At 39.1% G+C, this 16,515-nt stretch overlaps 1 protein-coding gene across 1 annotated transcript; it reads left to right on the top strand.

Annotated features, from left to right (window-relative positions):
• Nucleotides 1-369: 369 nt before the first annotated feature.
• ptger3 (prostaglandin E receptor 3 (subtype EP3)) lies at nucleotides 370-3,218 on the top strand. Its single transcript, XM_034882434.1, has 2 exons — nucleotides 370-1,221; nucleotides 2,072-3,218. The coding sequence occupies exons 1-2, from the start codon at nucleotides 370-372 to the stop codon at nucleotides 2,396-2,398; spliced, it is 1,179 nt and encodes a 392-aa protein (XP_034738325.1). The 3' UTR covers nucleotides 2,399-3,218.
• The last annotated feature ends 13,297 nt before the right edge of the window (nucleotides 3,219-16,515 follow it).

Genomic DNA, 16,515 nt, shown 5'->3' with positions numbered 1-16,515 from the left:
CAAAATGAGATGATAATCTGTGGCATGTGGGTCCAAAGCAGGTGCGTCTGCTGTAGTGTTAAACTTATCTAAAGTGCCGTAGACCTAGTTATAAATAGGAAGTTAATGAACTGAGATCGTCATTGTAGATGCCATGTACATTTTGAAAAATCCGGTTTATATTTAGTAGCCTACGTGTAGTTGAAACCCACGCGCCTCTGCTGTTTTTTTTTCTTGTTCTTTTTCCTCCGGGCGCTTTTCTAGGTAGTCCCGCCTCCCGCTCGCAAAGAACCCGACGCGCTTTTACGCACTGCATTCAGTTGGAGCGCAACAGTAACCTATGCCGGACCACATGGGCAATCTAATGCATGTAGGCTTATCCTTTCCGAAATGATGACTGCGGAGAGTTGTGATTTTCTGGACTTGCAAACCAACAGTGGAAAGATGCTGGACTTTAACGTCTCCAAGTCATTACGCGAAGACAATGCCACCAACAATTCCAGTTGTGGATACGTTTCAGTTGGTTTCCCTATATCCATGATGATCACTGGCATAGTGGGCAACTCATTAGCTCTTATTCTGGTATACATCTCTTACAAAAAGAAGGAAAATAAAAGGAAAAAATCGTTCTTGCTTTGCATCGGGTCGCTGGCGTTTACTGACCTGTTCGGACAGCTTTTGACAAGTCCCATTGTGATATCAGTTTACCGAGCTGATCTGAAATGGGAGCATATAGATTCATCGGGTAAATTGTGCGCTTTTTTCGGTGTGTGCATGACAACGTTTGGCCTGTGCTCTCTCTTCTTGGCCAGTGCCATGGCACTTGAAAGGGCTATGGCGATAACAAATCCCCACTGGTACTCCAGCCACATGAAGACAAGTGTGACAAAACAGACTTTGGTTGCCGTATGGTGTCTTGTTTTGCTCTTTGCGCTGCTGCCCATTGCCGGGGTCGGGGAATACACACGCCAGTGGCCGGGCACCTGGTGCTTTATCAGCACGGGGGACAGGAAAGTCCCAGGCAATATGTTTTTTGCTATTACTTTCGCTGTACTTGGGATTTTCTCTCTGCTTGTTACGCTTTCCTGCAATGTTATGACGATCCGGGGCTTAATTATGCGGTGTAAAACAAAGTCTGGCACGTCTCAGTCTTCAAAGCAGTGGGAACGGCTCACCACGGAGACCGTCATTCAACTGTTAGGGATTATGTGCGTCCTCCTTATATGCTGGTCTCCTCTGCTGGTATGTTACTACGGGCGTCTTCAGCCTTTACTTTTCTTACAGCATACATCCATTATGGTCGAATAAAGTGAGGCTATCATACAAAATAGGTAGGCTATGCTTAATTATTTTCCCTTATAGTGTCATAAACCCATCTACTAATATGATAAATTGTTCAGTGTCACATTTCCCAGTTTAATTGGATTTTATTGTCAGCTGCCTCTCACAAACAGCTGCAGATCTTTTAATCTCTGGAGATGCTTCATCTCCTGTTGGCAGGATAACGAAAGGAAGCAAGAACAGACGCCGCACACACCACACTTTTCTGTCTTCCTCAATCACTCATTAAGTCATTCACCCTCTTTTATTCATTTTCTCTCAGCCTCGCACGTGCACATATGCACACACAAACACACACAAATCCTACTTGCCAGTCATATACATGCTGACGTGTATGATTCCTTTGAAATCCTGCTACCATTTTCCATTAAGAAGCAATCCACTTATCCGAGTCCTGTTTAGGGGGTCTGCTTATTGTGCTATGAGGTAATGCGTTGTCAGGCACATATTAAATACTCCCACCAAGGATATTAATAGAAGCCACAGCACTGTGGTAGAAAAGATGTCAGAGAGTGAGTAGTTAGAGCGTAAACATTATGCTTTTCTCCTTTAGTAATTTGAGACAGTATAGCTACTCAGGATTGTCTGAAGACTAGTGAAATTACTTGTTAAACTATTGCCCCTCAGCCAATAACATCAGCCTATGAAAGTTTAAAAAAAAGTGAATCACTAATGAACACACTAAAGAACATAATGTATCTCCATTAACCTCTATTGGTACAAACAGCGTGTGCCTGCCTCCCTCCTTCAGGTGCTGATGCTGAGGATGATCTCCAATCAGGTATCCTCCCACGACTGCAATTCAACAGCAGTGACCTCCAATCACACCTCAACCCGGGACGTCCAGTTAGACTGTAACTTTTTTCTAACAGCGATCCGCTTGGCCTCCCTCAACCAGATCCTGGACCCATGGGTCTATCTGCTCTTTAGGGAGATCCTCCTCCGCAAGTTCTGCATCATGGCGACTGCAGTGTCCAACTGCTCCATAGAGGAACAGAATGAGACCCAAGCAGCATTGGCAGCCCTTAACAAGCAGAACCAAGATGGCAACAACCTTCATAAACTACAATGTAGCTAAGTCAACCTTTGACAGGAATTTCTATCTTGTGGCTTTGAGCTTGGGATAAATTGGACACGTGAAAATAGGTATACGCTTTTGTCATGGAGGTGTCGTGGGAAATATGGAGAAAATGTTTTTCTCCAAATGCTACTCAGAATGTTGTGCTATTGGACACACAAGTTGTCTCTGTGTTAGCCATGTCTGCTCTGGGAACATTTGGTTTGCTTAAAACACATTCCATTCAAAGTCACCTAACCAGCATGTGGATGCATGACCGTGTCACTACTCACATTTGGCTTCAGCTTGGTTGACAGGAACTCCCTCAATTCCAGTTTATTTTGTAAGTCAGTTTTGATAACATCTCCCAGACCAGAACGGAAGCATCCTTTCAACAACTTAAAGCCATAAGCCAGCTAAAAGACAATTTTATTAAATTAAGAAAGAAACTGTAAATTTGCTTATGTGAAGTTATAAATAGTGTTGCTATATTTTACATGAAATGTAATCATGGCGGTCATTCAAAAGAAAAATGCAAATCCTAAACTGGAGCCAATTGTTGATTGTAAAAGTATTTATTGGTGTCTGTGGTAACATGAAGTTAGTAGTTTGTTGGCTAAATGCTGATAATAATGCTACCTGCTGGGTATCAGTTGTAGATTTTATGATATACCGTGCGTGGTGCGCCTTGGCTAGCAGCCAGGACTATAAAATGTGAAATTTTAAGTTTGTTGCCATTTTCCCTCCTGAATATGAATGCACTTGTGTATTGTGCAATTATTTTTTCAGCAATTTTCTCTTCAGAATAACTTTGAGGCCTGTCATGAATGAAGTGTGAGGGGCAATAACTGTAGATTTGTGGTGTTCAACAATAAGAGATTATGGATGGCATGAGTGCCTAATATGGTGTCAAGGTGTCATTGAGCAAGCCTTGCCTTTTCATCATATTAAAAGTGTATGATGAAACGTGAACCTAATTTCACCAACAAAATCTTTATTTAATAAAAAATTATAATAGTTTGTGCAGGCTTTTGATCAGTTATGTCATTGTAAGTAGATGTAGATGTAGGTATGCTCTTTTGATAAAAGATTGATGAGCAGAAATGTGATGAAATGAAGTCCTGTCCAAAACACAAAAAAAGAGCAAAAAGCTTTTTTGTTCGTTGAAATCTGAGTGCCAAATGACTAAATGTTATTAACCAACAGTGACGTTTACAGGCAAGGGCAATGATGCAAATATAATCTAACGTTGTCATGTATAGCACTGTAAATGTATTTAAAAAGGTCCAGCATCTCAGTCAAAGACATCTCAAGGATGGACATATTTGCTGTCATAGTAGCCTTCAGGTTATGGGAAATTTCTCACACCAACACAACTCTGCCTTCTCAGCGCATCAACAAAAAGAGGCTCATGTACACTCTGCTTTGCCAGTATTGCTTTTGCCTTTCAAATGTGAGAATACATGCTCAGTGATAATGACCCTAAAGGAAACTGTTAACTGAAAAAAGCCATGTGAAAGATGAACACTTTCTATTTCCAGATGGAAGAGTTTATCTTGTATTGATTGTGAACCTCTGTCTTTGTAGCACTTAAAGGATTAACCTTGGTTGGTTAACAAAAGCAAAAATGTAGAAAGAAACTGTAACGAGTACACAACTTGCTGCAATATAGAGAACATTGACATCAGAATGAAGAAAATACAATACTGGATTAAAAAAATCAGATTATGAAGAGTTAAATGTGATATAATTGCTTACCCAACATGTTCCAAATTTAGTGAACTAAACATTCTGAAAGATAATGGTTGTACTTATTTCTCATGATAACTATCTCTAACATAGCCTCCAGTGTAAGTCTCTGTTTTGATATTTTTCATCCACCTTTCCCTTTATGTAGTGTTTTCTATCCTCGCCACCTCCTTCTGTCCTCACCTCAACCTCCCCGCCTTTAAAACTCTGTCAAGTCTAACTGGTACATGGTTTCCTCAACAACATCTGACAGATCTCTTGGAGTCAAGCCCAAGCGGCACAATTAGCTCAAGTTTTCCATTATATCACTTTCTGCAATACACCTTAACAAAGTGCCAAAGTTATTTGCATAGGATATGAGCAAAAAAGGTATAAAAGAATAGGAGCAAAGCAGGACAAAAACAGATGAGAAAAACAGCAACCTTGCTCTGAGATTAATGGGCAAACAGCTCAGGATCTGTTTTGTTCAGGAGTTGGAGGAGTGTGTTGCACCAAAATCATTAACTTCTCAACTTCCAAGTTCCACTTCAATCTGCGTCATGTAATTATCTCAGTTCTCTGTCCAGGAGACTCTGAAGCTTCCTGTTCTTCAGTTAATACAAGATAATTACGCAAAGGAATACCCCCTTAAAGCCAACTGGCCCTATATTTGGTTGAGAATTTTCCAGTGTGTTACATTCCACCCAAACCCCACACTGGATTGGAAAATGGAAGAAAAACAGTTCCTCTTTCTTAAAGAAAACATGATGCATTTCCACCCTCTTTAATGGACCTAGTAAAGGCACAATGTTGACAAAGAGGGCTTTCTGTGCTTCTGCAGTACAGTTTAAATACGAATGTTTATCAGAACCAGGGGAAATACAGAGTAATATTAGATTTAAATATCTGCAGACTCCAGTTATTGATCCACAGGGTGTAATCTTCAAATGCAATGGTAGAAGATAGCTTCATTAAGAGGTTTGTCAGGATACTGTTTGCTCTCTGCCACAAACACACTGTTGCTAATTAAGTGTCAAGCTTTGATTGTCCGGCCTGTGAATGTTTGCTTATGTGCCTAAATGTGTTTCATTTTTATATGGAGCAGGCTATTTCAGCAGGTAATTACACACGAGAGTCCTGCAACAGCCATGGAGGGGAGTGTACGAGATCTGGTGAATCAGATTTTGTCAGCTGGCACTATTTCTCTAGTCACTCAAGTCACTAATACATAAGCTGAGGAATCATGTGATGCCTTATGATGACAAAGCAAATAGAGGTTATTTCAATTTTTTTTTTTAAATGTCATGTTCATCTTGCATTTGTGCTCAACTTTTAGACCTATGCATTTCACAATTTTGGGTAACATTTTCTATGAAGCCTGTCTGTAATATGCATTATAAACAGTTATAATGTGTTTTAATCTGCTTATAAAGCTCTATAAGTATAGTAATACACACTCATAAATAATCACAATGCATTACAACTATAATCATGACACATTATAAAGCATTTTAATAACTACTTATAAGGTAAAGTAACATATCATTATAATTGTTGGTCTAAAATTCATTATAAACACAGTTATAATGAATAAAACTCAACTCTCACTTGTTTAGAAGGAAATTAGCAAACTCTGCTTCCTTTTGAGCTCTTAGCTGTCTCAATCTTTTCAATGCATCTCCAATATTTACCAGTGTTTTACCACTTCTCTGGTCATGCAACTGTTTAAGTTGAGTATCTCTGTTAATCCTGTTAATGCTGCTACTATGGCTGCAGCCCGTTGTCCTTGCATGTTTTTGTTTCATGTCTGGCAACCGGGGTGACAAAATGGGCAGTTGACTACAATACACAGGCTTTAAAAATGTTGTCAGAGAAGATTGTATTTCAACTTTGCATGTTTCCTTTCTGATGACATAGTTAATTTATTGATTATGTACAGTAAATATGGTATATTACATGTTGGACCTTTAAAGCACTCAATGACCACTTAGAGTAACTGATTGCAGCAGGTTGATTGGTTGCTATGTCTTCAATCTCACTCACTCTCTGGACCAATTAGGAAGTAACTGGATGCTATATGGGCAGGGGGTTTTGCCCTCTTGACCCTCTTTACTCTTTGTCGTGAGAGCCACTGTTCTGCTCAGGCTCTCCTTGCGTCTGCGGTCACAGTAATTCGGCAGGTAATGCAGTGTTGCTAAATTGTTTGATACCTATACCGATACCGTATGTGTTAGAATTGGCGTGCATTGTCTTCTTGCAGGGTCTCCCTGTCATAAAACAGACTACTCCTGCAACTGAACCGGTTGAGTTTTGCTGCTGGTAGGTTGAGCCACACTTTCACCTTCTTGGTTATTTCCCTGCATGTTTAGTTAACCGGCCGTCCAATTGTGTGCATAAACTCCCTCTAGGCTTTGAGGGCCCCCACGCGCCACATCCACGCGCTTTTTAGCGTCGGAAGCTGTTGCCCAATTGGATGCCCTACAGGACTGTAGCCTATCAGCTTGACTGACTGATTGTGACACAGGCATAGTTTTGCTTTTCATTGGCCTGCCCGTGTTAATTAATGTGTGTGGAGATTGGTGTCTCTATTAATGGGTTTCTTTTGGTAAATTAGAGTTAAGTGATTTTTATTTTTGTGGTTTATTTCTTTTTAAATTTTGACGACTTTTATTTCTGTTTAAACTTTCTGGTTTGTTTAGTTCATTTGTGTTTGGTTCTAGGCAGCTATCAGCGACTATCGCCCCCCCCCCCCCCCCCCCCCCCCAATAATCTAGTGCTCTGTTTCCCACAGTTATTGAGTGCTGATGGTGGTGGTGTTGGTGTCCCTGGCGGCTTCATGCATAAATCAAACCTATTTGTTTTCTGTATTTTGGTGGATTAACTATCGAGCTAGTTCAATCCTATTCTCGGGGTGAAATTTCCCGGGTGGCGTTGCCGGTGTCTGCCTTGGGTCTGGTCGTTGAGCGGGCCAAAAGGGCGCTCCACATCAATAAAGTCCCACTCATCACATTATAATAACATTATAATGTCTTACAGCAGTGATTAAGGCTTACGTTGGCTCTAATGTTGGAGGTACAGTATGTTACATACATCGGCAAGGATTTACTAACATTTTAAAAGCATCGCACACATCCCAGTATTAGAACGAATTAGACACTTATAGAGCCTTATTTAACAACACAAACAGTTTTCCGCCAGGTACACTCCGGGCTTCCTGAACAATAGCTGTTAATCAAGGTAAACTAAGGGGGTCTGTGTCTGAGATTGCCTTGAAAGTGACCAATAATAGGAAGGCCAGTGCCTCTTTGGTTTCTGCCCCCAAGTGTACAAAGTCAGTTTAATTCAAGCGAGCAGAAATCAAGTTCAAGAGCAGACCTTACCTTCTGCAAAGCAAACACTTGCAAGCATGTTGTGACTGCTCTGTGCACGTGATGCTTAGTTTACTTTTTCTCTCCCTAATTTTGTTTTTTTGCTCGCAGCTGACTGTATAACTCTCGATTGTTGAATTTTTGCGTAAATAGTCATATCTGCATGTGTGAAATTACATAATTTGCTTGTGAGGATGTTTTGTCGAACCCCGGAGATATGACATGAACCTGACGCCATGGAAGTGTCTCAAGTGCCATGTCTCAGGCATATGATGGTGTCACGTGTGCACAAAGTACAATAGGCCAACCATCCAAGGCTCGACTGAATGTAAATACATACCACATGTCTATCAGATCATATCCTTTGCTCACATTACGCCTCTGCTATTGAATGTCTCCAAGCTCTGAACTCTGAGACACAATTCTCAAATGAGGGCCTTCTACACACTGCCCTTGTTTCTTCACCCTGTGTTCAGGTGAGGAATGCTGTAATGTTCTTTTATTTGAGATATTTTGATCTGTCATAGATAGGCTTATGCAACATGTTGCTGAGATGAGATATCTTATCTTTTGATTTACCTGTCAGTGTCCTTTTGGTACTTTGTATCTTAGTCCTTTACTTGACTTGTAACATGCAATGCACTTTTGATTCATTTGTATCTTAATACTGTTTATTCTGTGGCTTGTGTGGAGGTGTAATGTTGAAATTCCCTTAGAGGATATGAACATGCTATATATTTTTTTCAGTAGGTGTTTGGGCTTTTGTGGCTGCTCAAGCATGTTTTCTAATTAAATATTAATACCGCTTCACTATCATGCTAATTTATGACTAATGTAAGTGGAGCACACAGTGTTTTTACAAGGAGTGTGCTTCCCATTAATATTTAGTTTCTATTGTGCATCATAAATGAACTCTGGTGAGGCTGCGCCAATAAATACATTTTGAAAAACTGAGGAATGATTCTGGTGTCCAATGTTCTAAGACTCATACCATGTAATCAATCATGCCGCGGTCGGCTTCGTCATATGAGAACGATTTAACTGAGAAGGATTTCATTGTTTTTTACTGGTGAATGTTTTGATCACTGAATCTTGTTAAATACTGGTCACCATTTCCAAGCATGCATAGTCTTATATTGACCTTGGACAGTGTTTCCCATTGGCTAATAAATTGAACAAAGTGGTCTGAAATATGTAGATTTTGTTGAGGTGTGATGCATGGTTCTATGCTTTATGCTACACAGTACCTAAACTGTGCAAACGTCTTAGGCAGGTGTGGAAAAAAATGCTGCAAACTAAGAATGCTTTCAAAACTATAAATTTAGTTAATTATTATTACCATTAATTTACTAAATGCAAAGTGAGCAAACAAAAGAAATCTAAATCACATCAATATTTGGTGTTACTAACCTTTGCCTTCAAACGAGCATTAATTCTTATAGGTACACTTGTAAAAAGTAGGGCAACGTAGAGGATCGTAGACGCAGTGGTTGGCCAAGGAAACAAGCTTATTTCCCTTCGAAATCGGAAGATGTCCAGCAGTGACTTTTAGAGTGACTGGCAGAAACCAGTGGGACCCAGGCATACCCATCTACTGTCCGGAGACGTCTGTCCAGAAGTGGTCTTCATTGGAGAGTTGCAGCCAAAAAGCCAGACCTCAGACATGGAAACAAGGCTAAGCAACTAAACTATGCACGTAAACATAGGAACTGGGGTGCAGAAAAATGGCAGCAGGTATTCTGGACTGATGAGTCAAAATTTGAAATATTAAGTACTGAAATGGTTAATCTGCTCAGTAGCACACTAAAATGTGGTAAACCTGAAGTGCTCATTGAACATACAGTACACTCAGTAAATCAAAGGTAAAATGCCCTTATATTGCCTTATAGATGAAATTTGTGACTTATTTTGAGGCTTTAATTCAGTAAGTCATTAATTGTGTAAATTACTTGGCTCGGTCTTCTGGCTCTGCACACCATGTAGTCATTTTATTGCTGAGTAAGGGCACTGTCTGCATCTGATCAATTCTAGTGGTCCATTAAAGGCTTTATCCTCCCATTATTTATCGCTGTTAAGATCTAGCTAGAGGACTGACTTGACTGAGGATGTACATTACATATGTAGACAGAACAGAGAGAAGAAACATATTGTGCCTTATGTGTGTGTTAAAATGAATTATAGATATAAAGCTCACTGTGAAGTGTTGCAAAGGCTCTTTAAATAATAAACAAAAATCCATATTTACAGGTAACTGCGCCAGTTGTATATTTAGCTTGTGAAGGTGAATGGGATGCAATTTGAAATGGCAATTTTCAGTTTGTCAGAATAAACCATGCTGGTGTGGTGCTCCAAATGTGTCCTTAAATTGTAGTCTATCATTTTTTTGCGAAGCAGAAGTTGCTCTCTGTGATGATAACAAGAAATATTGAGGACCATAATCGTTTCTCTGTTACCACCAAGTGTTTTAAATTTAGTTAATTTCCCTAAAGCGTCTTGATGGCAAGGTCTGTTTCAATGATTCAGTAAGTCTCATGGCTCTCAGCAGCAAAACACTCACACAGCAAAAACATTGGTTTTATTAATTTTATCATCATCAAGGGGTTCTTTGATTCATAGAAATATGTGGCAAAATGTTCTGATGTTTGGACTGTGGCCTGAAGGACTACTGTCATTGCTTCTTGAAAGCTCTCCTTCCATGGATCATTATGCTAAGAAACATAAATGTCTGTTTGCTCTAAATGACATAATTGCTCTGCTAGGGCCTGTCAGAGAAGTAGAGGCATGCCTTTAACTGAATCAATCAGGTTGGCGATAAATGCTTCTACTTTACCTTGCTAATGCTTTTAATGTATAATTTAAATGTATGGACAAGGTGTTTTTTTTCACAAACTGTGGGAATAAGTCAAGACAATGCTGCTGGGCTTTGTGTTGGGACAAAGTATCCTCAGGTCAGATAAACAAAGAGGGTGAGTCAACAGCTCACTTGCTGGCTGCAGAGAGGATCCAGCAGCCTCCCTGCCTCTGAACGCAGTTATTCTGCTGTGGAATAGGTTTGGCTGTATGTCCTCAGACAATTATCCATTATGGCTCCAAACATAGTGGTTAGTATGTGATGGTGGTGTATGGTCTACTAAATGACTATAAGTATGACAGATGTAATGCTTGTATACTCAATCGTCAGTAAATGGAGACGTTACCTAACACATGCACGTGTCCAACATGAATTGTCAACAGGTGCTGTAGATCATTTAGCACATTTAAATCCCCTCAACACTGTCACGATTTGATATATATATACTGCCGTATTTGTAATCACTACGCCATTGCAACTCTCAATCTCTCAACTGATTTATGTGTTTTATTAACATAGGGAGAGTTGTGGTCAGTCTTTGCGAGACTGTGACTGGTGCTCTCTGTTGTTCAAACACAAACTAATGAGGCCGTAAATCTATCCCACGCCTACATGCTTTGAACATCCAGTCCAGCAAAAACACTAATCTATGGCCAACAGTTCTCTCATTTTTGCAGTCAAATCTGTATCCCAAAAACAAAAAAACAAACAAGTTATCACCCTGTAACATAGCATCAGTGATACTGAATGGTAATGTAATAATACATAAGATGAATATGACAAATAGAAGTGGCACTTGCTTCTTTTCAGGAAAAGGACAGATGCTGAGAATTTAGCAACCCTTAGACATCTTGAAGATTTCCTTTTTCTAGGAAATTCAATAGCATATTGTGTGCATTTTGTATTTTTGTTTACATGGCTGCAATAGAAAGCCATGATGATAAACAACATAAAAGGTAATTTTGGAAGGCCACTAAAATGGCAATTAAATGGTTTTGGTTGGAACGTGTCAGTGTTTAGAATGGCAAACTGTAACCAGGGATGTGTAGCCTATATGTGTGTGTTCATTCAGAATTATAAAAGGGAAACTTGCAAGGTTGTGCTTAAAAGGCTGTTTTTTTTTTTCTTAGCCTGCCAGTTAAGCTTTTAATGACTTTTTGTCATTTAATATCAAGATAACAGCGACACCAAACAAACCTGGAATGAAGACACGAATCGGATGGGATTCAATACACCCTCTCAATGTTATTTCTCAGTGTGGCATCTAATAAAATCAGTGTAACACCAACACTCACTTTGCTGCACATAGTAAGCACAACAGGTAGATATCGATTTCACAGCCCCGATATGTTGCGGTGGTAACACTGTTGCGTGTTGACGTCAGTAACTTCTAAGGAGTTACCAAAGGAGTTGGGTTTTCTGAGCATTTTGTTATATTTCATTATTTTAGTCTTCTGCAAACAGGTATTGTAGAGCAGCGTGTGATTTTGTGAATTTTAAAGAGGAGATCATTATTCTGAGTTTTCTTATGCTTAGGTGGGGGAGAAGAAATTGATGAATGAATACATTCAAAAGAAAATATGTATGTTGGCTAGCATAATTTTAGCAGAAATGACATTTTGCCACGCTCGCAAAAATTATTAGGATTCATCCTCTGGAAGACATGAAGGTCTGTATCACATTTTGTGCCAATCTTTCTGGTAGAAGCTAAGATATTTCACAGTATAATTGAAAGGTAAATGCATGTTCATTTGCATGTGAGCTGTACTTAAGCATAGTTATGGTCCACTGTTTCCTGTGGCTGAGACACACTTACTGCATATTATTGGCCAAGCCCAAAACAATCTATCACTTCTCTCTGACTGATGCACAGACACTGTTGGTGGATATTAGCCCTTCCTGAACATTTTCAACATGTGCAACATTTTCAAGAAGGCCGTTCTTAGTCCAATGAACACATTGCCTAATACATTGGGGGAAACCTTATTTAAATTTAGCAACAAAAAGATTGGAAATATTTTAAAACATTGTGGTACTAGCTCCCTGTTAGCCATTATACACAAATGCAGTAAAAGAAAGCAACATAATAGACTAATCGTGACAACTTAACGACAGCCATGTTCCCCGGGGCAACACTGACCGTAATACAATTGCAAGACAAACTTTGCTCAGTGCTATATTGCAACCATTTTTTGGAATGAGATTCCTTTGCCATCTTGGGCCCTCCAGCTCTGCTCCTACAACAAAACACTCCACATTTCTCATTATTTCAGTCTGCTGGATGTTAATATTGGCTGCCCAAAAGTCAAAATAACAATTTGATGTTTTACCATGTGGCTGGGTGTAGTGATGTGCCATTTGATTGGCTTTTGAAATGACAGGTTTTGTATCCTCCACTCTGCTTGGCGCTGCCTGAGCACTAAGGGGCCAAATCCAACTACATACATCTTTATTATAGCACTCTGCCCTGCTTCCTCCTTGTCTGCTACTCTCCCAACCACATTGGAGGTTAAATTTATGTATTTCTGACCACATAACAGGAACAAAAAGGTTAAATGATTAAAAAAAAAATAATACTAATATATCGATTCTCTAAAAATGGTGACTCCCACAATTGGGAGCTGGATTGAATTTATTAATGACTTACTTTTTCTGAAGCCCTTTCTGAAAATGAACACAGTGTCCTAGTTCTGTAACAGTGGTTGAAGCAGACTTTTACCTAAGTAAAAGAAGCAGTACAACACCTAAAGTACTCCAATACAAGACTTGCATTTGAAATTTTATTTAAGCAAAAGTATGAACAGGATATGTTCTTAAAGTATCAAAAATGTATTTATTTAAAATGTATATTATTCTGTTTTTTATCACTTTGTAAAGACTGGGCTACAGAGACAACGTTTTTTTACACTGTGTTCAGCGGCCATGCAGCTAGTAGATGGTGAGGAGATGTTTGCTGTATGTGACAAAAAATGTTGCAGCCTAAAATATGTGACATTGCTCAGAGCACCTTTAATGTAGGGGAGTACAAGTAGAAAATGACAGGAAAAAAGGCCAAAGTACAAGTACCTCAAATGTGTGCTTAAGTTCCTACAGTGGCTGAGTAAATTTACTTACATTCCACCAATACTACTGGTTAGGTTTACTGCATATAATTTAAGAATATATGATTTTTTGTAACTTGTAACCATAATTGTCAAATAACTGTAGTGGAGTAAAAGGTACAGTAGGCCTGTTTCCCTCTGAAATAAAATGAGTGGAAATGAGTAGAAAAATGAGGAAAAATAGAAAGTAGGCCTAGCAAAGAATGGAAAAACTCAAGTAAAGTACAAGTATGTCAAAGCATACTTTAGCAAATGTAGGATATAATTAGTTACATTCTCATTCCACTGCTGTAGGCTACCATTAGTGGATTAAAAGAATCACTCTGAAATCTAGGGAACTAGAATTATAAAAATGCATAGAACAGAAGTAGCTTTATTCATAATTAGGCTTAATAACAACTACTTCAGCAAATGCACTCAATTTCATTCCTCCACTTTTTGACATAGAGCTAGCATTCAGGATATGAGCGCACTTTGTCAGTGTTTTGTGGAGTAAAACTACGCCCCTTCGACGTTGACAGCCTACAAGCATGTGAGTTTGGCAGTTTGGTGTAAACCAGGTGATGTTGATTAGTAACTTCCGGCGAAACTTTCAGCGGTTGGGACTCTGGAAAGACTTTGCGGCTTCACACATTTGAAAGCGTGAAAGGTTAGCAGCAACGTTATTCAGAGACACAAGAGTTAACTAGTTTTCTAGTGTTGCCGACAATATCAGAATCCGTCTTTAGTTAGCCAGTTAGATAGTTGTTAACGAGTTCGCTAGCTAGCTTGCAGCGATTGAAGTAAGATCCACGGACTTTTGTAAAAAAAAAAAAGAAAAAAAAAGAAAAAGGTTAAATGGGACGAAGACATGTGCGAAAGAGAGAGTTGGCCACTTGGCCAAACTAACATATCCCTCTGTGATGGAAAACCTCAGGTCCAATGGGGTAATGTGACATTATAATTGAACACTTCCCCTCCATCTTCACATGGTAGGTGAGTTTTACACCCCGTCCTTCTCTTTCTCTGCTCTCTCTGTGGCTTATTCTGGTTACACCGCTGTTGTCAAGATACCGTAGACTGTACATGCTGTGTTGTGGTTATATTGCTTTTAGGGGCTACAGTGGTATACCTTGTTTGTCCAAATGTAGCTGGTGTCATTCCATTACGGTCATGTGGCATGCCTCACACGCACACACACAATCACTCACTCACTTACTCACTCAGCACCATGGACAGGGCCTGCCAGGGCTTTAGACAAAGTGGAAGTCCCCTAATTTCACTTAATTAGTTGTCATGTCACTTGATTTGTAGCCTGTGCAGAGACCTGCTGGTTACTTGTCTGAGTTTTTTCAGGCATGTTTTCCCCTTAACTTTTAATAGGTAAGTAATAGGCAGGATACTGTCTTATCCCATCACGTCAACTTTTAGATGTAATCTATGAATGCGTGATGTGTGGTTTGTTGTACTGTGGTACTGATCTGAGTGAGGTTCATGTCAAAATAGAAGTGTAAACCATATATCTTAATGATACATGCAGACTTTCACTTTAATTTGAACATGGATTATCATCTTGAAGCTGAGAAATAGCAATGTATATTTAAAATCTGGAAACATTGTAGATGCCTCACTTTGTACCTTTTTGTAGATGACCTGTCTTTCTCTCCACCCTCTGATTTTTTATTTTTACCATTTGTACTTTGTCACACTAACTATAACTTATGTAAGAATCCAAGCACTTAGCCTACTGTCTGCGATATAAAAGTAATAGAGAAAACAAATCTACACCTGTATTTTTACAAATAGCGGGACTAAACAGTTTAAGTTTCTCTGAGGGGGGTGATATTAAAAAAGCTTAAAATCAAGCATTTATTTCCATGTAATATCGAACTATATCATTTTTTTAAATGTAATTGTGTACTAGTGGTAATTTTAGCCTGATGGTGGAAATCTGGTCCGTAGTTGTCGCTTGGGACCAAAGTTTTGGGCAAACACTGACTGACAGACAGATTACCACAAATCAAAAAATGCTGAGGTTTTGGTTAAATATTCTTTCTGAAAACATCACTCTTGAAAGACACAGCACCGATTAACTGTTTTTTTTATTATTGCTAAACAACCTCGGTCACAACTGAAGCCACATGTGCACCACCAACAGTCACCTGAGATAAACAGTTCACTTCACCAGCAGACTCATTCCAAACAACACAACTCTTCACACGTGTCTCAAAACAGGCTCAGTGCAGCGAAACACTTGACACACTGAACAATCCTCATCGGGACAACACACGCTGTCACTCAGAACTCACTGAGTAAAAACACTAGCATCAAACCCCAATACAGACATTATAAATGTTTAATCTTTACAGTCTGAATAGTTTCATTGATTTCACTCACACATGATTTTTTTTCTTTAGAGATAATTTCATTCACATGAATTTAAAAAAATGTTATACCATATATTATACTATTTTTTTTAAGTAAACAAAAGAGAATTAAAATCAGTAGTTTGTTTCAATAGATATATATTTTATTTAAAAGATACGTAATAAAAAGAAAAGAAAAAAAAAGGTAGTAATAAAGAATTGTTTGGGCTAATCCTTCCTCTCTCCACCATCAGACAACATCGAATGTCTCTTGCCATGCACTCGGGCAAGAACCTTCTGGAGTGCCTAATGCTCTATCCATCACCGGCAGTCCTCTGGACTTGTATCCCCACGTCCAGCCTTCAAAGCTTCCAATAGGGACATTTAGTCATGTGGTTGGTGATTATACACTTCTAGGCAGAGAAAAAGTCCTGTTAGGTTGAGAAACCCTAGCCCATTCAAGTGAATGAGAAAGTGTGTCCAAACGTTTGACTGGTACTGTATGTGTAACCAGTCTAAAACAAGACACCTGCTTAGGCTTATAGCTAAAATTGCAAGCAGCAGTGTTTGAAGTGCACCAGGTAGACATCCATTATGTTTTGAATGTGCGGTTAACAGTTTTGACAGCAGTGTTAGCATTTGGACGAAGTGCTGTAAATCCAGTGTTGTGCAAGTCGTGGTTAAAGCCATAAGTTTGTAGACATGTTCAATCAATGAAAAACAAGCTAGAGTTTTGTCCACATGA

Source organism: Etheostoma cragini, chromosome 9, assembly GCF_013103735.1.
Source record: "Etheostoma cragini isolate CJK2018 chromosome 9, CSU_Ecrag_1.0, whole genome shotgun sequence".
Classification (NCBI taxonomy): Eukaryota; Metazoa; Chordata; class Actinopteri; order Perciformes; family Percidae; genus Etheostoma; species Etheostoma cragini.
This window is presented reverse-complemented; position numbering and strand designations above follow the sequence as displayed.

Bases quoted from the DNA above. Each gene is read 5' to 3' on its own strand.
- ptger3 (XM_034882434.1), top strand. From the start codon at position 370: ATGATGACTGCGGAGAGTTGTGATTTTCTGGACTTGCAAACCAACAGT. The intron at 1,222-2,071 runs GTATGTTACTAC...TCCCTCCTTCAG, and splicing joins TATGCTGGTCTCCTCTGCTG to GTGCTGATGCTGAGGATGAT.